This window comes from Periophthalmus magnuspinnatus, chromosome 21 (assembly GCF_009829125.3).
Source record: "Periophthalmus magnuspinnatus isolate fPerMag1 chromosome 21, fPerMag1.2.pri, whole genome shotgun sequence".
Taxonomy (NCBI): domain Eukaryota; kingdom Metazoa; phylum Chordata; class Actinopteri; order Gobiiformes; family Gobiidae; genus Periophthalmus; species Periophthalmus magnuspinnatus.
Window position 1 is genome coordinate 29086342 of NC_047146.1, and position 21654 is coordinate 29107995.

Below are 21654 nucleotides of genomic sequence, written 5' to 3' on the forward strand. Positions count from 1 at the left end.
AGTATACAGTCACATATCTGTTATCATGCTAAAATATTAGACCCATCGTGATGTGAGCCTGATTTTTACCACTTCTAGTGTAGCTTGCAGGCGTTTTCCTCCTCTTGCTCCTGGTCTGGTCATAGGCTGGTTGGGGGCCAGTGGGAGGAAGGGACACTAATAGAAAACAAACCAAATGTCCATCTCCATCTGTACACATTATGTTTGCACCGCTGTCCGTCTGTATTGACTAAGGTTAATGTATACATTGTCCCTTCAAAATTTTTTACTGACTATTCAAGGACAAGAAGGACAACAAACCAGGTCTGTTCCAAACTGATCCCAGCGCATGGATATTCTGCTAATAAACAGTCTGGCACTGTGAAGTATAGACAATGTTTCTGCTGCACTCATTTTTGCGTGTACCTATTATTTTTACTGAATAATGAATTGATAGGCATGTAATAAAGCCACTGATGACAAGTGAATGATATTTGCAATGTTATTGACCAAATGGACTTATTGATCATCACATACAAAAGCAATAGGTACAGCACTAACCTCCAAACGTGTTGTGTCAGAACACCTGGGGGAGTTCTTTATTAGTGCAGTGCTGTCTTATTTGTTGTGCACCAATCAAACACCCCTGAATTCACAACTCATTCATGCTGTTAGCATTTGTGGGGGGGGGGAGGGGGAAGATGCCACACACTGACCCTGCTGGATGTCCTCAAACACCTCCTCAATGATGACGTCTGGGGCCAGGTCACAGGTGGAGCCCTGGCATAACAGGCTGGGGGAGGGTGCAAGAGAGGGGCTCCTACTGCCTGGACTGCTGCTGCACAAGGCTTTTGGATTGTCATTAGAGTGAAGCCACTGAGGCCCCTCACTCTGGGAAGTGTCCTTGCTAAAACACATAGAAATATATCAACCTATAATTATTTTATACAAATATATACACATACATACACATACACACACATATATATATATATATATATATATATATATATATATATATATATACATACACACACACACACATACAGTAGGGCAAAAAAGTCAGTCAGCCACCCAATTGTGCAAGTTCTCCCACTTAAAAAGATGAGAGGGGTCTTTTCATCATAGGTACACTTCAACTATGAGAGACAAAATGAGAAAAAAAAGCCAGAAAATGACATTGTCTGATTTTTTAAAGAATGTGTTTGCAAAATAAGTATTTGGTCAATAACAAACGTTCATCTCAATACTTTGTTATATACTCTTTGTTGGCAATGACAGAAGTCAAACATTTTCTGTAAGTCTCCACAAGGTTTTTACACATCGTTGCTGGTAGTTTGGCCGATTCCTCCATAGAGATCTCCTCTAGAGCAGTGATGTTTTGGGGCTATCACTGGGTAATGCAGACTTTCAACTTCCTCCAAATGTTTTCTATGGGGTTGAGATCTGGAGACTCGCTAGGCCACTCCAGGACCTTAAATACTTCTTACGAAGCCACTCCATTGTTGCCTGGGTAGTGTGTTTGGGATCATTGTCATGCTGAAAGACCCAGTCACGTTTCATCTTGAATGCCCTTGCTGATGGAAGGAGATTTTCACTCAAAATCTCACAATATATGGCCCCATTCATTCTTTCCTTTACACGGATCAGTCGTCCTGGTCCTTTTGCAGAAAAACTGTCCCAAAGGATGATATTTCCACCCCCATGATTCACAGTAGGTATGGTGTTCTTTGGATGCAACTCAGCCTTCTTTCTCCTCCAAACACAACAAGTTGAGTTTTTACCAAAAAGTTGTACTTTGGTTTCATCTGACCATATGACATTCTCCCAGTCCTCTTCTGGATCATCCAAATGCTTTCTAGCATTCGAGTCCCTGATGGTAGCCTTTGTTACTTTGGTCTCAGGTCTCTGCAGGTCATTCACTAGGTCCCGCTGTGTGGTTCTGGGATTTTTGCTCACCGTTCTTGTGATCATTTTGACCCCACTGGGTGAGATCTTGCGTGGTGCTCCAGATTGAGGGAGATTATCAGTGGTCTTACATGTCTTCCATTTTCTAATAATTGCTCCCATAGTTGATTTCTTCATATGCTTACCGATGGCAGATTCAGTCTTCCCAGCCTGGTCCATGTCTACAATTTTGTTTCTGGTGTCCTTTGACAGCTCTTTGGTCTTGGCTATAGTGAAGTTTGGCGTCTGACTGTTTGAGGTTGTGGACAGGTGTCTTTTATACTAATAGCAAGTTAGTGTAGGACAGAGGAGCCAGCAACCTTGGTTGTTTGTAGGTGACCAAATACTTATTTTACCAAGGATTTTACCAATTAATTCATTTAAAATCCTACAATGTGATTTCCTGGATTATTTCCCCCCATTCTGTCTTTCCTAGTTGAAGTGTACCTATGATGAACATTACAGGCCTCTCATCTTTTTAAGTGAGAGAACTTGCACAATTGGTGGCTGACTAAATCATTTTTTGCTCCACTGTATACATATAAAAAACACGAAAGGAATAATAAAATGAGTATTATTGCACTATTTGATATTTTTCCACATAAAAAGGATCACCGGTTTGTCCCATAAGACATACTCACTGGTTTGAGAATAAGTCCAGGGATACAGTCAAAGTCTCTTCCACAGTGTGAGAGTTCAGGCCACATCTACAACAGACAGCCTTTAGAGCCCGTTTCTTTGTATTTTTTTAAAGGAGACACATTATGCAAAATATACTTCTAAAAGTCCTAATTTGTCATTAAATCGCCCCACCCCCTCCTGTTGTATTCTCACATATTACTAGGCAAGGCAAGTTTATTCGTATAGCACAATTCGTACACAAAGTAACTGAAGTGCTTTACAGAATAAGAAAGACATTAAAATCACATAAATAAAAACATAAATAATCACAAATAATCATCATAAAATTGCCATTAAAACAGAAGAGTGCAGAATAAAAACCTTTCAGTCATATGCACAGTCTGTCTCACATCTTCAAGAAGACTGTTGCAGGTTTTAGCTGCATAAAACTGAAACACTGATTCCCCATGTTTAGTCCTGACTCTAGGTACCAGCAGGAGGCCAATGTCAGAGATGTACTTTGGTGCTAGGCCATAGAGAGATGGCAAACTTTAAAGCAGAGCTGCTTTAAAGTCTATTCTTTGAGCTACAGGAAGCCAGTGCAGAGACCTGAGCACAGGACTTATGTGCTCATACTTCCTACTAGATGCTACCTACCTTACTACTGTCTGACAGCGTGTTAGGTTTAGCTACACAGAATAAGATCAGAGCAGTAACTCGCCCATCTCACCAGTATAACAAGTATAATAAGATCATACAGATACCACTGATATGAGATGCAAAATAAATTGGGAGCAACCCACCAGCATCTAAGCCTATCATCTAAGTCTTATTCATAGAATAAGGCTGGTGGGAGTTGGACCAGCATCTGGCCTGACCTTAAAATGCCATTTTGTACTGCAATATCTGCCACAAGTAACTGTCAACTACATCTAGGCTATGATGTATTCAAAATGCCTAGGAAATTAAATGAGGACACTACCACTTAGTACTGTTATAATATTGTATATAATATAATGTTATAATATTGTTATTTTGCGAATTATTTCTATTAAATGTCAAAAAAGAGGTAGATTTGAGCCACATTTGTATAAATAAATGTACAAATGTTATCTTTTTAAACTTTTAACCATGTTATTTCCCTTCTCATTTAATCACTCAAAGTTGTATAATAAGTGATTCATGCACATAATTGTTATTCTTCTGCATTCAAGATGCCACTGCAGCAAAATTCTCATTTTCATCTACCTACTATACATGGCCACTGCCCTTTAATTTGCTGTCGGATTAAAAAATTAAAAAAATGACACAGTGTGGTCACAAGGTCATAATGAGTAACTTGGCTGGAAGATGGCTGACTTTTATCTTCTACCATGTTGTTTTAGATCAATATTGCAATTTAAAACGTAGAAAACTCATTACACCATAGCTGTATAATGTATGCTATTATTTATAGCAGCTGTCGTCCACTATAAGCCCTTCTTGCGAACATTCCATTGTGTGTTTGATTGGACCAACCTTAGACCTGTGACCTCAGAGAGACAGCTCAGATCTAACTGGTTGTCCACTGGAGCCTGCAGTGTCTCCAGAACCTGCTAAAACAAGCATGCAGGTCAGAAGCATAGAAGGGACAGAGTACACAGGATTGTAGACAATATTTCATTTAGGCAAGCACAAGGAGACCACCAGCACACATGGCTCAGTGTGAGCAGATATGGAACAATGCCAGATGGACTTTACTAAGTGGAATATAAGGAGAAAGCCATGAGACATTTAAAAATAAGACAGTTTCACTGGAAATCAGCCAGTCCCCTTTCAAAAAATGTATACTAAGCTGATTCTGTATGTATACCACTACCCTCTCATCAAATTCTACAACTGTTGGATGGATAATTATCAGACTATTCATTCTTTCCGAATTTGAAAAAGAGGTTGTAAATACAGTATAAAAAAAAAAACACCTCGTCAAGTGGGCAGTACTTCTCCAAGAATTTGACCCGACGCACTTCCCTGGCCTTCTGAATGGCGAGCCGCAGGCTCCTCACCCTCTCCTCAACCTGCTCCATCTGGCTCGCTATTTGGGTGAAGTAGGATTCCAGTGCAGGGAGCTTCTCCAGCTGAGACTCCTTCCTGATGAAGCAACATTGATTTGCCAAGTGTTAAAGGTGTAAAAACCATGGCAGGACATGAAGATGAATCAAAAGCTGGAAGTTGCATAAAGCCAAAAACTTAATGCTTGAGACCAGACGGACATAGAGATACACTGGCAAAAACAATCACAAAGGCAGGGCTCCAGACTGCAACCATTTTGGGCGTACATGTGCCTAAAATTTGTGCCACAACAAATTTTCCTTGGGTGCTCCACAGTCCCTCATCACATCCCTTTTCCCAATTCATACTATATACTATGCAGTTATTAGAAAAATAAATAAAGGAAATAATATTTCAATAATGACTATTTATATCTATTGAAAGTTGTTTATTTGATCAAACAACATTAAGAATTCACCTTTTTTAAGTTAAAACAGAATTGGTTAGAAGTTTATAAGTTTAATAAAAAGCTATTGAATAAATATTGGTTTCACAAACTAATCAGACTGAGACGTCTGTGCTTTTAAGGCTCTTTACACATCACAATAGTCAGAGCAGAGTGGGACTTCTTACTTTCAATTTTAACAGTTGATCTTTGACGCATTTTGCTGTCTAGATTTATTTTCTTTTTCACTTCGCGTAACAGCAGCCTCATTTAAGTATCTATACATACTGTAGAGCAGTGGTCGGCAACGTCCGGCCTGCGGGAAAATGTTGGCCCTTTGCCAATTTTTTTGGCCCGCCAGAGGATTTTGGACTTTTTTTCCGGCATTGATTCTTTAATACTGTCATGATCCACTCCGTCTGCTCCACGTTTTTCCTCCTGTCCTGCTCCTTCCCTCCCTCACCTGCCAAGCTGGGCTGAGCTCCTGGCTCCTCCTGCACGCACCTGCAGCTCATCAGCGCGATCACCACCACCTGCTGTGTATAAGAGGAGCCAGGACCAGACACTCAGGGCGAGATCATCTGCATTTCTACACCCTGTTCAGTGCCGGTTCATCTTCGTTTCATCCTCATCCCGTTCGGTGCCGGATCGTATGTGCGTCTCCACCCAGCTTGCTGGACCGTCTCAGCTCCAGCGCTCTCGGCTCAGCTCCAACCCTGCTTCCACCCTGCTTCCCAGCCCTGGTACTGTCTGTTTTATTTCTGCATTCCGCGACCCCGGACCCTGGTTAGCACTCTGCGTCCTGCCCTGGTGCTGCCCGCATCGTCATCTCCGCTGCGCTCCACGTTCCGCTCCTGGAGCCTGGCCCGTGCCTCACCTCCTGCTCACCGCCGGATCAACCCTCGAACTGCACCATTTGTCATTTCTTTAATAAATACTGTAAATATTCCCCGAGTTTGCATCCTTTGGTCCGCTACACCCACCGTTACGACAAATACCTAGTTATGTGGGCACTGCTACGGGCATTCCACTGCCCATGATGTGCATGTAACACAACATTAAAAGCAAACAATGAACTGGTGTGTACATACACCTTTACCAGTCAAAATCGTGGCTAACTGTTTTTGGACATCTGGTGAGGCAAGCGTGCAGACTGCGCGCAGCTCAAGGAATGTGCACCAGTTACGCTATAGCCTTCTTGCACTTCTGTGGTTAGTTATTCAAAATTCCCTATTTTATTAAAATAAATCACTTAATCACAAAACTGTCAAAATACTCAGTTTGAAGATTTCTTTTAACCGGGGTGGGGACTTGCTTTTTGTCCGCATGTCAGGTTTTATTGTTCCCGACCTTTGCTCATGTTTGACACAACATAAATCCACTTAGCCATGTCAATTTTAAACATTTTTCATTTACGTTGTGATTTTATCACGATCCTTGCTGCACTTGGCATCATCCAAGTCCTACAGCTCTCCCACAGTCGTGCGTAAAGGTGCAGGTCATTACGGCACCAAATGCGGAGTAAGGAAGCCGTTAGTGCGGTATTACGCACGACTAAAAGCCTGTCGTAGTTTAACCATCAGACCAAAATCATCCTGAAATATCTTAATAGAGATCTTTATGATAGGTATTTCAAAAACATTTTCATCTTTTGGCATAAGCTTGTTATGTAATGACAAATTTGTAGAAATCTGAAGAAGTCCTTCATGATTTCCTTGGGAAAATATGTACAATATGATGTTAAGCCTCACCCCGTCTAGTTTTTATACATCCCATGTCTTTACTGCATGTGTTTGCTGCAAAATCAAGGTCATTAGAAGCCCATCTCAATATGTTAATCGGTTCATGCAAGTTGCTTTTTGTTTTTTAATAAAATTTAACCAAAGTTTCAATGGTAAATTGATCCATTGATTACATTGTTGCATGTTTTCTTAGGTCTTATGTCCAATTCAGGCCTAGTAAGGCCTGAATTGGACATTCATTAGATGTTTTTATTTCTATTTCCTTCCACCTGGCTTCATAATCTGTATTACACCAATACAGCAGGGTTCTGGGCTGAGGTGATAATCCTTCAAATAGGGCAAAGCCCTTTCTTCTTAGCCAATTGAGGAGTCTTTAGTCTCAGTCTTGGTTTCCTCCCCTGCCAAATAAACCTGGACATTAATTTATCCCACTTCATCACTAATTAGGATTGGAAGTGTTTGAAATAGTTTCTGCTTGAGATTCAAAACTAAATATTGGTGTCAAATCCCATCTTCTAATATCATTTTAAATTTTCCGGCATAAGGACATCAAATTCACATCATACAATTTTGATAAATCCTTTGGGACATTAACGCCACGATATTGTATATTTTCCAATTCTCAGTTTAACAGAATTTTAGACATTAGTGACTGAGTAGGTTTGTAATTAAAACTAAGTAGCTGTGTTTTAGAAATACTCGATTTATACCCCAATATTGAATCAAAAGTATCCAGGTAAGAAAGAAGACTTAGAAAAGATGAGTCTGGATTTGTCAAGTATATCAACACATCATCTGCAAATACAGAGATTTTGTGTTCTTGGCCAAACATCCCAGATTTACAATTTGAAGTAGAATATCTTCTAGTCTTTTAGAAATAATCTGTGTAAATATTTTATAATCTTGATTAACCACTTAGCGTTCCGACGGCCCGTCGCCTTTACGTTACAACTTTACAGCAATGTATGTGTATTTCTGCGTCACCCACACAAACAATCTACACATCAAATGAAAGCTACGGCATTCATCTTTCTGAATATGTAAACCATTTACACCTCTAATCACCACAGTGCTGACAGGAAAGCCGTTTTTACAGAGAAGTCAGAAATGTGGATTTGCACTGCACTTACCATTGAGCGCTCTGGTTCTGTCAAACATCAACATATTCACACAAAGTTGGTCTCATTCGTTCCGTAAAGGTCCAGAGAATATAATCCAGTCAAGAAATTATGTCCACAAAGGAAGTTAGAGCCTCCATGTCCAATCGGCTGCAGGAAAGTGAAATCTGTTCCGTCAGTTCTCTGCATTTCTTTTGTCAGTTTCAGGTATAATAAACTTCTGACAGCGCTAAACGTTGTTCCTCAGCGCGAAACAAACTTGTTAGCTTGTGATTGACACCAATGTTGGCCAATAAGGTGGGGGCTGTGGGTTACTGGAGCCGCGGACAGTGAGTGAGAGCTACAGATGACTGAAAGAGTACGCCCCACTCTCCCCCTTGTAGAATCAAGCTGTTACATTACACACGTTTAGTGATGTTTTCCTCTTAAAGCCCATGAACTGCGGAACACGCTGATGCGTTACACGCAGTGGTTTACTGTAAACAGACGGAGTTTTCTGCGCGCGTAATAAGGCAGGACTGGATGTAAAGATCCGCGCGTAAAATTACGCGCGCGTGTTGCATAATTTTACGCAGCAGTTTTGCGTTTTAAACATGACGAAACGGACAAAATAAAGGAAGTGCACGACCGAGGACACTGTGGATGTTTGTACAAGTTAAACTAGAGGCATCTCGGACCCGGAGCGGTTCGTGGAACCGAGTGAAGATCTCATGGTGGACTCAGGAGTAGAGGGACCTTATGTTTTGATGGACTGGATGCCGTTCCTGATCGGTAAGCGTGGTTTATTCTGCTATTGACTTAATTGTCAAATGTGTATCATGTGTAATCATTAGCATTAGCTAATGCTGCGCCCCCGACTACCACCAATCATCACGCACACACGCACTTGGTGAAGTGTCTTGCCTAAGGACACAATGACAGAACTAAGGACACAATGACAGAAATTGGTCCGAGTGGGACTCGATCCTCCAACCTTCGGGTTGCGGGACCAAAGCTCTAACCACTGAGCCACTGTTGCAGAATGACTGTCACTGTACAGTGTGTGTTTGTTTACATTTTGACGTGTGTGTGTGTTTGTTGATTGTTTGCAGTGTGTGGTTTGTAAATATATATTTATTTTGACCCATAGCACTTGTTTTGACTGTATTTTATATACAAATATACATTTTATATTGTGTTTTGATATGATATATAAATGTACAGTAATAGAGCAGCTGGGTGTGCAGATACAGATTCCTCTCAGTGCGAGTTTTCAGTAGAGCCCTCACTGATGTCTGTGGGTTGAAACATTCAAAGGTTATTGCACTTTTTCCAAACGTTCTCCAAATGTCTTCATTTGGATAGGTTTGGAGAGGCCTGGACTTACTGATGATAAAATGATTGTAAAACTCTCATTTTTATAGGTATTGACCTCAAATTTGAAATGTAAGTGGTCAACAATCTTGTCAGTTGAGGTATGGTGTATTTTTGTCCCCAGCTCCCTACTGCAGCTTTCTACACCTTCATTTTTACAAATTGTTTTTGGCGAGGGTGAGAAATTTTTTTTTTTATGTGTGTTCCAAAGTGTATAAATGCTCAGCAGACAAACTAGTGATTCTGACGCCTGTGGGTAAAACTATAGGGTGTTACCTTTACAAAGACCCCAAACTAGTGCAGTTACTACTGAGGGTTCAATAATGGTGATTATTTTAATTTGGAGAGGTCAGAACAAAGGCAATTTCACCAAAATCACCCGGAATGCTAAGGGGTTAAGCACACCAATTAAGCACACTCCTTTGCAATCAGTTAAATAGATGGCTCAGTCCAAGATGTGCCAAATTTTAGAAGGTGATTGAGTGGTCTTAGGAGATGAAGGACCTATTATAAAAACCTAATTCAGAGGGAAAGCCATCCGGCCCTGGCGCTGTGTTAGTTTTACAATCATAAATGGCTTTCTTAATTTCAAGTTTAGTTATTTATGAGATCAAGCTTTTATTTTGTTCTTCATTTATTTTTGATAGTTTAGTTGCAACCAAAAATGCCGTCATGAGACTACCATCCACCATCAGTTGAGTGTATAATTGTCTATCTATAGAATACCAAAAATGCTTATTGAATATCTTCCAATTAAGAGACTATAGTATCTGTTTGGGGATCCTTTATTTTATGAATTGTATTATCCCATTGTTGTTTTTTGTTTTGTTTTAATTTAAAAGCCAATAACTTTGCAGATTTTCTAATTCATAATATCGTTGCCTCAGGAAACCCTTTTTTTTCTTTATTTCACTTAGGAGAATTTGGTTAATTTCATTCTTTGTTTTATATATTTCAATTTTCAATCTCTAATTTAAATTAGCTTAATGTGCATCTTTCAAAGATTTTACCGTAAATTTCGGATTATAAGCCGCTACTTTTTTTCCACGCTTTGAACCCTGCGGCTTGTACAGCAGTGCGGCTTATTTATGGATTTTTTACTGGATAACGGCCCCTGGGTTTTATTTTCACGGACAAGCCTTCTACACGTGGCAGATAAATATGGCAAAAACAACTTAAGTGCATTAAAAAAATACAACTCACCAAACCGCTGCATCAGAGGGAGCCCTGCGCTGATTATGTGATTATGTCTACTCTGCTCCGCAGTTTCTTTCAAAAACTCTAAAGGCGTATCGTTTAATCCCAGGTGCTTATTCTCCATGTGCCAAAGCAGTTTTGAAGGTTTCATTGCCTTATTTGCTTTTCCCGTATGTTACGTAGAGCGGACTGTGCGCGTGAGTCACCTGCAGCGACAAACCCAGGTTTTAAGTAGGCATTGTCTGTTAAATTTATCTTTCTTTTTCTTGGAGGTGTAGTCTCCTCTTCTGGCTCCTCAGTTGTCCTTTTCCCCTTTGTTAAAAGCTCTCCAAAGACTTTTGTTTTGGCTCATTTTCACTCGCTTGTGGCTCTACTTTTGTGCGACATGTCTGATGTGTTATATGTGAAACGTCACCGCGGAGACAAGAGCAGATAATAAACTTGCTACTACATCAAATAGATTTCTGTGGCGATTTCCAGCAGGATTTTCATGATACATCTATGGACGAGCTTATTAGTGTGTCATTAGGGACGGGCCAAAGTTGCTCCTGACCCCTGTGCGCACAACGTCTGAAAATCAGGGCTCTTTACGCAGGACAGTGAGCTGTGTCTGTGTCTGTGTCTGTGAGACGTGAGCGGTGTTTGTTTTGAACATTGTTCCGAGTGTGACGCTTATTTTGAGCAACGAAAAATAAGAAAATATAATTTTATTTTAAGATCATAATAATCTTCCAATTTAAACTACAACAAAAAAGAGCTAACACAAATAAAATACACTTCAGCCACGCAGAGCCGCAGTATAAGGCTGAAAGAGGCGCATACGGCTCCGGAGCCGCGGGTTGCAGACTCCTGAAATAGAGCCACTGCACGTAAGCTCGACATCAATGAATCCAACTTGGTCAATGTAAAAGACGACAAAAGTTTTCAGAGGAAATAAAAGCAGATTTTCCGTTTTGGTGCAGTTTTATTTTCTAAACCTGCAGATGTGTTCATCCCGTGTTGTTGTCGTGTTGGTGCCAATTTTCAGGCACAGTTTAAAAAAAAGCGTGTCGGTGCACCGTCTTTCTGTGTAAATATCTCATGTTACAATATGAAAACCTGCGGCTTTTATTCAGGTGCGGCTTATATATGTACAAAATTGATTTTCTCTTCAAATTTGGCTGGTGCGGCTTTTAATCAGGTGCGCTCTGTAGTCCGAAATTTACGGTAATTGAAGAATTGTTGATTCCTGTCCTTTTTTTAACTGTATCTAATAATTTTCCCCCTTATGACCGCTTTCAATGCATCCCACACAACTGTAGGCATAACTTCCTCATTTTCAGCTAAATAGTTTTTGATATCTTCTCTAATTTGTTCCCTCATAGAATGTAACATACTTGTATTTAACCTTCAAGAAATATTTCAGTTTTTCTTCACTTAGCGCTATGTCCATATATGCTGGGGTTTGGTCTGATGTATCCGTAACACCTACACTCACCTGAAGGATTATTAGGAACACCATACTAATACGGTGTTTGACCCCCTTTCGCCTTCAGAACTGCCTTAATTCTATGTGGCATTGATTCAACAAGATGATGGATCCATGTTCTCATTCCCCAAATTCTGACTCTACCATTTGAATGTCTCAACAGAAATCTCATCAGACCAGGCAACATTTTTCCAGTCTTCAACTGTTCAATTTTGGTGAGCTCGTGCAAACTGTAGCCTCTTGTGTAGCCCGTCTGGCACCAACAACCATGCCATGTTCAAAATTGCTTAAATCACCTTTCTTTGCAATTCTGACATTCAGTTTGGAGTTCAGGAGATTGTCTTGACCAGGACCACACCCCTAAATGCATTGAAGCATGTGATTGGTTGATTAGATAATTGCATTAAGGAGAACAGGTGTTCCTAATAATCCTTTAGGTGAGTGTATTTTGCGATTAACCACTCTGTGTGAATATTTTTTTAATATAAAGAAATAATCCTATCTAAAATAAAGAGGTAGGAGGAAAAAGTATAATCCCTTTGGGCTCCTTGATGTTTGGCAGGAATTTAACCCAACACAAATTCTTTCATCGTCAATTTGAATCTTTTAGTTGTCTGTGCCTGTGTCTGTGGATTGACGTTTATTTCCCTTTGAATGTCAATAGGCAAATACATTTTATCAGTAGGTAAACTGAACCTTCTGAGATTTTTGGCAATATATATGGTTATAATTGTTCACTTACACTTGAACTTATCACTACTTAAACTAGAGGAAGTAAAAATGAACTAATTTTTTAAAATTATGTTTTTTAAGTGTCCACCATTTTCGGTTTCGCACTGAATAGCCCAATCCAATACACTTTGCATAAAATTTGAAAGCATTTCCGGGCTCATGGCCCTTATTTGATCCTCAATATTACGTTTTAAGTCGTTTATTGTCTGAGGTTTATTCGCAAACACCTTTTCTTTAAGATAGCCCCATAGGAAGAAATTAGGACAAGTCAGGTCTCAGGAGATCACATACTGCACCCCTGTCTTTGAAAATGACTTATTCCTTTAATGGCATTTAGGCTTGGGGCATCTCTGGTATTAAAATGTTGATGATAACACCACTGGGTTTCTGAATTTGACCCATGTGACTCAAAGTACCACTGTACAATGAGGGTTCGTTCCTCGATGCTATATTTCCTCATATTAATGTTGGGAGGATAGTTCTAAATGCTCTGAAAAAATTAGTTTTTTTTTATTTGAAAAAAAAAAAGTTAGGAGTTTTTTTCAACGGTCAGTGACTTTTGGACGTTGTACTTTTGTACAATGTTATAGGTGATTTCTTCCCAGTTGTAGCTAGTATTGTATAATTTTAAGAAAATATACCTTACTTCTCCTGTAGAAGAAGTCATGTGTGGTGGCCGGACAGCCCTTAGCAAAGAGCCCCTGACCCCATACTCCCAGAGCATCCCCCAAAGGCCGAATGCCTACTCCAGATCCACAAAGCACATGTGGACTGGTTGGGCAAACTCCCATGAGCCCTCGAGGACTCAATGGAGAGTATAGAGCTGGTCCAGTGTTCCGCGACCGGGGAGGCATAACATTAAGCCACATTTTGTTATTTATCAATAGACAGGAGAATGACAAAGCTAGAAATGTTCAAATCCTTTAAAACCACAGAAGGTTTCAGACATGATCAAGTAGGTTTTCCTCATAAAAGTGTCTTAAGACATTGTGACTTATAATATAAATCAAGTCTCTTAGCACGGCAAGAGGGATGGAGGGGCTGAGGTCAGTGCTACGGTCTATGGCTGTGGCTGCTGCTGCTGCTACTGACAACAGCTGTGTGGCTACACATACAAGAGAGTCAGGGAAGACATTTTTGTCAATTAATTTTGTCAATTCAGATGAGAGTGTCAGGGAAGACATTTTTGTCAATTCAATTGTTAAAATAAATTAATAAATACACAACATGGAAATGTATCATGGTGGATTCTCTCTTAGCAGTATTATCTTATTAGTAACACTATTGTCCTTACGAGGTAAAATGTAACTTCTACACACCTGGCATCTTTAAAAGCGGTAACACCAGAATGACAATAACTTGCTTTCCAGAATCTCCATGCCAGTAGATCTCCTTGCGGTTTCATTGTTTTTGACATAGTAAAAGATTTCATACCACTTCTGGATGCAGTGAATAGCTTCGGAGGTGGCCTGGGTAATCTCCGACTGCAGCCGAGACCTCTCTCTTGAAACCTGTTTAGTCAAGCATTTCTGGAGAGTCTGGACACACACACAATATTGTTATAAGGTCAAGGTGTACAGGTAAAGAAATGCTGCTTCTTTATCTGTACACTGAAATGAGCTTAATATGGGACATGAGTAGGCCTGTCACGATAACAAATTTTAAGGAAGAAATTATCAACAATAATACTGAAACTATTTTATGCCACTGACCCAATAACCCTAAGTAGAATTATTCCCCCAAAAATATTCTAAATGTACAATATGGTTAAAAAAGACTTACTGCAATAAATAGCAAAATTAAACTTTAGTTCTTTTGAATCTATGATGAGTCATTATTTATTAAATCCCAGTAACTTATTTAATCCTCTACAGCTCAAATCTCATTGTAGAACAAAAAAACAGCAAAACGTTTGCCACTAGTACTAAGGAAAAATACCCACAATAAATACTGACCCCCAAAAATGATGTGCTGATATGGATTTTTTTTTTTATTCTTTATTTTTTGAGATGATACTAATAACTGATATTTAGCCTGTTGTTCTGGCAGATAAAATATATGCTTATACTGGTATTTCATGTTTAAAATCCATATCAAGGCCCACAAAATCATCTTAATGTGGTAGCGATAAGTCTATATAGTATTTATCATGACAGGCTTAGACATGAGCTCTGACCTCTTGGATGTTCTCGAGCTGGGCTAGGTTTTCAGTGGCCCGAACCAAAGCTTCATCCACCCCCTGCTCAAACTTGTGCAGATCTTCAGACTTCAGAGGTGACATGTGAAATATGAACACAGGTTTAGCACAAGCTCCAGGAGAGACCTGAATTGATACCTCCACTAGAGGAAGAAGTGTTGTCATGATACTAAAATTTCAAACTCAATTTGGGTACTAAGTAATAGATACGATACTCAATTCCGATACTATGATAATAAAAATACTCTTTCTTTAGACAATGAATGTGATTTTCAACATTAAATCATAGTGCTTTTTTTATATTACCATGTCGCCTAATATCTGTGTAATCCCACAGTCGTCCAGGCAGGTCCTACAGTGTTCCATGGGCGTATACTGGGGCTGGACAATATGGCAAAAAATTGAAATCTATTTTTTTGCACAGTGGACGATTACGATTTTATTCCATTTTAAGTGAAATTTTGACGTCAGTCAGAACAGTGACTGCTCTTTCAAATAGCTCTTCATTTTTATTCTTATGCTACTATTTACAAAATTGTAAACTGCCTTAAATTACATTTGTACAGATATCTAATTGTGATTACAGAATAACTCTGCTTTGCAAATTGCAAGTAAGAAAGTCAGGGTTAAAGGTCATAATAATCCTTGATTTCATGATTTTGCTATTTTTCAAAATGTTGATTATTAAAAACTCAAACTAATCAAATTAATTCAGGATTTTTTTATCGTATCATATACTACTCTATATGGTGTTATACTTGCTCAAATGAGTATTTAGTTTCAATAGCATCAATTAGTATTTGAATTTTGATACTCTGGACAACCTTAATAACAAGTGGTAGTATTCAGTGCTTTTGGGACAGGACATACGTGTTCTGAGTCATCCTCCCTGTGCTGCTGGCCACTCTGGAGCAGAGGTTCCCTGTTCCTGGGCCAAGTGGAAGGGCTGGACCTGTGGGGCCTGACGTGCGCAAGCACACACACACACACGTGCACACGGTTAGCTGCAGTCATCATGTAGACAGGAAAGATGCTCTGCTCTACCTCTTCTTGTTCATCTTGGTTGTGTAAAGCAGCCCGATGATCCTGCAGTCTTCTGTCAGCCCATCCACCCCCGCCTCAGGCAGCATGGACTCCACCTACACATCACACAACCATGGAAGCCATGGCACCAACTCAGTGCTTTATTAAAAAAGGGGTATTACACTTCTATGGGGTATTAACAGCTAATACATAACATGTTTAGATCACTACATTATCTTATTGTTTTGAAAATGCTATATTCATTGAAAATAATGTATTAATGTGGCCAAAATAATACATTAATGATTATATCACAACAATCGTTTACACTGCTGACAGTTTTAAAATGCTATGGAGATGAATAATTATAATTTTATAATACTATGAATAAGTTCCAGAATTAAACAGATGCTAGAGTATTGTACTTTGCTTTAAGTGAAAACAAAAATGTAGAAGAAAACATCATGGATAAGTAGCTTTTTTCTGCACATTCTGGTGATATAATGGTAATCATCATCATCTTCTATCTTGGCGATTATCAGGATTATATAAAGTGTCCCATGAACGATATTGTCTACCCTTTTTATCATCAGAATCCTATTATTAAAAGATAAATTGTAAATCCTATCACAGTTGCAATACTTGTCAAAAAATACGTAACTGCAGTTTTTTCTGACAAGTTGTTCAGGCCTAGTGAGCAGGTGTTCTCAGGAGTCTGGGAGCAGAGTACCTCACACTGTGGACATGTGATGGTACTGTTGTGCTCCAGGGGTCTCAGGCAAGATGAGCAGTAAATATGCCCACAGAGCAAGACCCGTGGCAGGTTCCCCTCCAGCTCATCCTCTGCAAAACCACACATTGTCACAATTATTTAAAGTAGTGTTTCTCAAACTGCGGTACATGGACTGTCTCTGGTGGTACACAGGGTCCTCTGCAGGTTGAGCATGTGTGGTATTTAGAAGCAAAACTTTTCCTGTTGTGTCCTCATTTGCCGCCATCATCATTATTTAAAACGTATTGAGCCATGATGTAGCCTCTTTTCGGAAATATAGTCTGGTTTAAAATCGGGTGGACATCCAAAATGTAAATATCATATAAGTAATTTATAATTACAGATACTATAAGACATGAGCGGAGACAGAGGAGAGGGACGGTGAGTTACAATTATCGTTAAAAAGAAGGCACGCTGTGCAATGCAGTTTTGCCAGCGGAGGTGCCGCGGCGCTTCAGATTAAATGAGTTGGATTCTATTTTTGCCGGACACTGGAGCCCACCACAAGCCTTTTCCCTTAATGAGTACTATACTAAAAATCCACTTTAAACCTTCAAACAGACAGCCTTGCCTCACTCACTGACTTATCCTTAAAAGGAAGCAATAGGTTTATGCCAACCTATGTCATAAGATGAATTGAATTGAAAAGTGGTGAGGGTCTACTCTTTCTGCTTTGCCTTTTTAAACACGCAAAATTAGTTTACAATTGTTGATTTCTTAGAGTCCATTTGAATCCTTCATTAGCATTTAATGACTATCTTGCTGAGAAGAAGCCAAATTCACATTTAAAAATGCAGCTGTACTTTTGTTATTATATAAATGTTTGCACCACAGCTAACAGTAAAGCTTAGAACTGCTGGAATAGTTGAGCAGTTTTTGCTAATTTCCTTTGGAGTTGTCATTTTTTTACGTTAGAAGTAGAACCAATATAGCTGCTGCTGGTGCACAGGTCACGTGTCTGGCATGAGATTTAGAAATTTATAAGCTATTCTTTACAAAAGGTTTTCTTATGGTTTTCTAATCACCACTTGCTTACATAGTTAACATGTCACTTCAATATGGAATATTCCCAAAAAAACTGCGGTTATCAAGCCTCTCCTAAAGCAGAGCAGTCTTGATGCCACAATACTGAACAATTAAAGACCCATCTCAAATTTGTCGTTTTTAAGTTAAGTTGTTGAAAAAGTTGTTTGCCAACAGCTTATTAACTTTCTCCAAATTAACAATTCCTTTGATGTTTTCCAGTCAAGTTTTAGATCCCATCACAGCACTGAGACTGCTCTTATCAAGGTGACAAATGACATCCGCTTGAACACTGATGCAGGCAAAGTCTTGATCCTGTTAAATCTGAGTGCTGCCTTTGACACTGTCGATCTTACAGAAACTATAGGATTGGGTGGGCATTTCTGGTGCTGCTTTAAATTGGTTCAAGTCCTATCGAGGAAAGAAGGAGCACTTTGTTGAAATAGGAAAAAAGGAAAGTGTCAGCAGTCACCTCCACTTTCTCTCTCTAAAACCTTCAAATCAGGCTAGAAATCTAGGGGTAATAATGGACTCAAGAGTTGAGCTACATCTGTAGCTTTTTACCATCTAAAAAACATTCCAAAAATCAAAGGTATACTGTCAAAAACAGACTTGGAGAGACATATCCATGCAGTTGCTTAGACTACTGTAATTGTCTGCTCACTGGCCTCTACAAAAGAGCGTTAAGACAGCTGCAGTACATCCGGGACGCTGCTGCTCGGGTCCTCACTAGTGATGGGACGATATTAAAATTTAGACAATTTACGATATTATCACAATAATTATTAACTTGTTAACGTTCCGACGGACCGTGGACGGGCCGTCACCCCTACTTTACAAGGGCACCTACTGCGTCACCCACACAAACAATCTACACATCAAATGAAAGCTAAGCCGCTGGTCTTTTCGAATATGCAAACGATTTTCACCTGCAATCACTACAGTGCTGACAGGAAAGCCATTTTTACAGAAAAGCCAAAAATTTGGATTTGGACTTCTTACCTTTGAGGGCTCTGGTTCTGTAAAACATCAACATATTACCAGAAAGTAAGACAGGTCCAGAGAATATAATCCAGTGAAGAAATTATGTCCACAAAATAAATTAGGTCCTCCGTGTCCAATCTGCTGCAGGACATTCCAAACATTAAATCTGCTCCATTACTTTTATGCATTTCTTTTGTCGATTTCAGGCATAATAAACTTCTGAGAGTGCCAACTTTGTTCCTCAGTGCTAACCAAACATGTCAGCTTCTAACTGACACCAATGTTGGCCAATAAGGTGGGGTTGTGGGTTACTGGAGCCCCAGACGGCAAATCAGTGCTACAGATGACTGAAAGTTTACGGTCCACTCTCCCCCTTGTAGAATCAACCAATTACATTACACACATTTAGTGACATTTTCCCCTTACAACCAATGAGCAGCCGAACATGATGATGTATGGCATGCCACGCTTTTCCATAAACAGATGGAGCATGACGAGTGTGTAAACAAAGCTGAGTGGATACAATGTGTGCGCATTTTACGCAGTGTTGTTTTGCATTCTAAACATGACAAAAATAAAAATTAAAAAAAAAAAATTAAATTAAAAACTTGCCAAGCCATCATGGGTGTTTCGCACAGGGTGATGGACCCCATTCCATAAGCTTTACAGCTTCTTGGGGTTCCATGTTTTTCACAGGGTCAATTGGAAATAGGTGAACAAGATACACTTCTATATGTAGCATGTAAACGCTGAGTTGTAGATGTGTGTGTTGTGTATGTATGTGCCTTACTAAACTTTGACCATTGTGAAAAATAAAAATTGAATTGAATTGAAACTGACAAAACGAAGGAAGTACATGATCGAGGACACTGTGGATGTTTGTACAAGTTACACTAGAGGCATCTCAGACCCGGAGCGGCTCGTAGCTATTCTGCTATTGCCATAACTGTAAGTAAAATATATTGTGTTTAATTGTTAGCCTCACTTCTGTGCACATTCGAACCATGTACCCTGGCACATTTGTATTTAGCTGTATGAATTAGACTTCATTTGTCTATTGTTTGAAAGGCACAGTTTTATTCGGCAGTTTGCATTATTACAGGTAAAAATATAAGATGTGCACACATTAGCATCTCATCTGTGCGCATGGGTGAGGTGCACTCTGGCACGTTCCTGTGGAGAGTTACGGATCAGACTGTTTATGTTGATATCTAACAGAATGCAGTTCAGACAGCGATAACTGTGCTGCCTAATAGGCACAGAAGCTAACATGTGTCATTGCTATGACAGAGGCCCCCCTTGTGGGAAAATACCACAACTAACATCTAAACATTGAATTGAAACTGCAAACATGAGGCAGTCTGGTGCTGTAAAGGCAATTATAATCGTGCGCAATGATCACGATTATTAAAAAATGCCACTAACGATTAATTGAGGACCTTTTTTTAATCACGATTAACGATATTAACGTACATCGTCCCATCACTAGTCCTGACTAGAACCCGGAAGTACGAGCACATCCTGTGCTCAGGTCTCTGCACTGGCTTCCTGTGTCTCAGAGAATAGACTTTAAAGCAGCTCTGCTTGTGTACAAGTCTCTCATTGGCCTAGGACCAAAGTACATCTCTGACATGTTAGTGCCATATGAACCATGTCCCGCTCGGACTTCAGGGGCCGGCCTCCTGTTGGTGCCCAGAGTCAGAACTAAACATGGGGAATCAGCATTTTAGTTTTGTACACTTAAAACCTGGAACAATCTTCCTGAAGATGTGAGACAGGCCTCTACTTTGATAATGTTTAAATCCAGGATCAAAACTGTTCTGTTTAGCTGTGCATATGACTGAAATATTTTTATTCTGCATTATTCTCTTTTACTGTCATTTTATGATGATTATTTATGATTATTAATGTTTTGATTTGCTGTATTGTGATTCTAATGTCTTTATTATTCTGTAAGGCATTTTCAATTACTTCATGTACGAATTGTACTATACAAATAAACTTGCCTTGCTTTATGGTACTGAAAAAAGTGTGCATTTGCCTAAGTTGAACATGTTTGAGTATTAACTCCACTGACCCTCCAAGTGCAGACTCAAGCTAAAAACATTACGACTTTGTTTTAACATTTCGACAGAATTAATACAGGCCAATCCACAACTGTCATTGTACAAATAAATAATATTTGGTTCAAGTTTGAATTAGCATTTGTTAACTGGTTAGCTAGCGGGCTTCCGGGGTCTGCACGCGGCCACGTGAGACGGGACTTTTTCATGTATCGATTCTGATAACTATTATGGTTACACAACAACAAAAACATTAGTTGGGATTGTAAGTGGTGAAACAATTGATGCATTACCGGGAAGGGAGTAGCGCTCTCCACACAGCAGGCACACTGCGGCTCGAGGCTGTTCGGACTCCATCGCTCCTCTGCACGTGAGCGCGCACAATCTGAGCCACGCACCCGCACATGGAGCGTGCACGGGGCGGCGCGCTTCCAATCTTCACTGTACTAAAGAGACACAATTATACTGCTAAAATAAACAGGTGTACAGAGCCCCACATAGGACATTTGCGAAATATAATATTAACGCGTTAATATTATATTTCGCAAATGTCCTATGCGGGGCTCCGTTGCGTTTCAGTTTATAACATATCAGAATATTTCCTACTCAAATGTACCATCATACAAAGGAACTGAATGGAAGATTACTTTGAAAATGTAGGGCATTTAGTTTCGGAATCCTGAATATGTGCATTAAAATGTATTTTGTAAGGTACTCGGTTACATGGGTCAATCAGAGTACTGTGTTCTGAAGATACTTTTACCCCGAATTCCATTATATGTATATGTAACGGGATAAGTCACGCTACTTCTTTCACTCCTTGCTTTCGGTGGACAACACGACACGCCTTTTGCAGCGCACTGACACCCAACGAGCTTGTGTAAGCGATCTTTTTCCGTTGTTTGCATTACTAAAATGAAAGAAGTGTAATGAGTTTTTTTTTTTTGTTTTTTTGTTTT

At 39.5% G+C, this 21654-nt stretch overlaps 1 protein-coding gene across 1 annotated transcript in view; it reads right to left on the reverse strand.

Annotated features, from left to right (window-relative positions):
* rnf17 (ring finger protein 17) overlaps positions 1-21067 on the reverse strand; it is a 61816-nt gene extending 40749 nt beyond the window's left edge. Inside the window, exons 1-11 of the mRNA XM_055230735.1 lie at positions 20989-21067; positions 16584-16696; positions 15875-15969; positions 15701-15791; positions 14810-14899; positions 14068-14171; positions 4509-4677; positions 4066-4139; positions 2568-2633; positions 696-886; positions 70-156 (exon numbers count right to left, since the gene is read on the reverse strand). Coding sequence (XP_055086710.1) covers positions 70-156; positions 696-886; positions 2568-2633; positions 4066-4139; positions 4509-4677; positions 14068-14171; positions 14810-14899; positions 15701-15791; positions 15875-15969; positions 16584-16696; positions 20989-21052 — 1144 coding nt within the window. The 5' untranslated portion in view covers positions 21053-21067. The remainder of the gene's footprint in view (positions 1-69; positions 157-695; positions 887-2567; positions 2634-4065; positions 4140-4508; positions 4678-14067; positions 14172-14809; positions 14900-15700; positions 15792-15874; positions 15970-16583; positions 16697-20988) is intronic.
* Between the last annotated feature and the right edge of the window lie 587 nt (positions 21068-21654).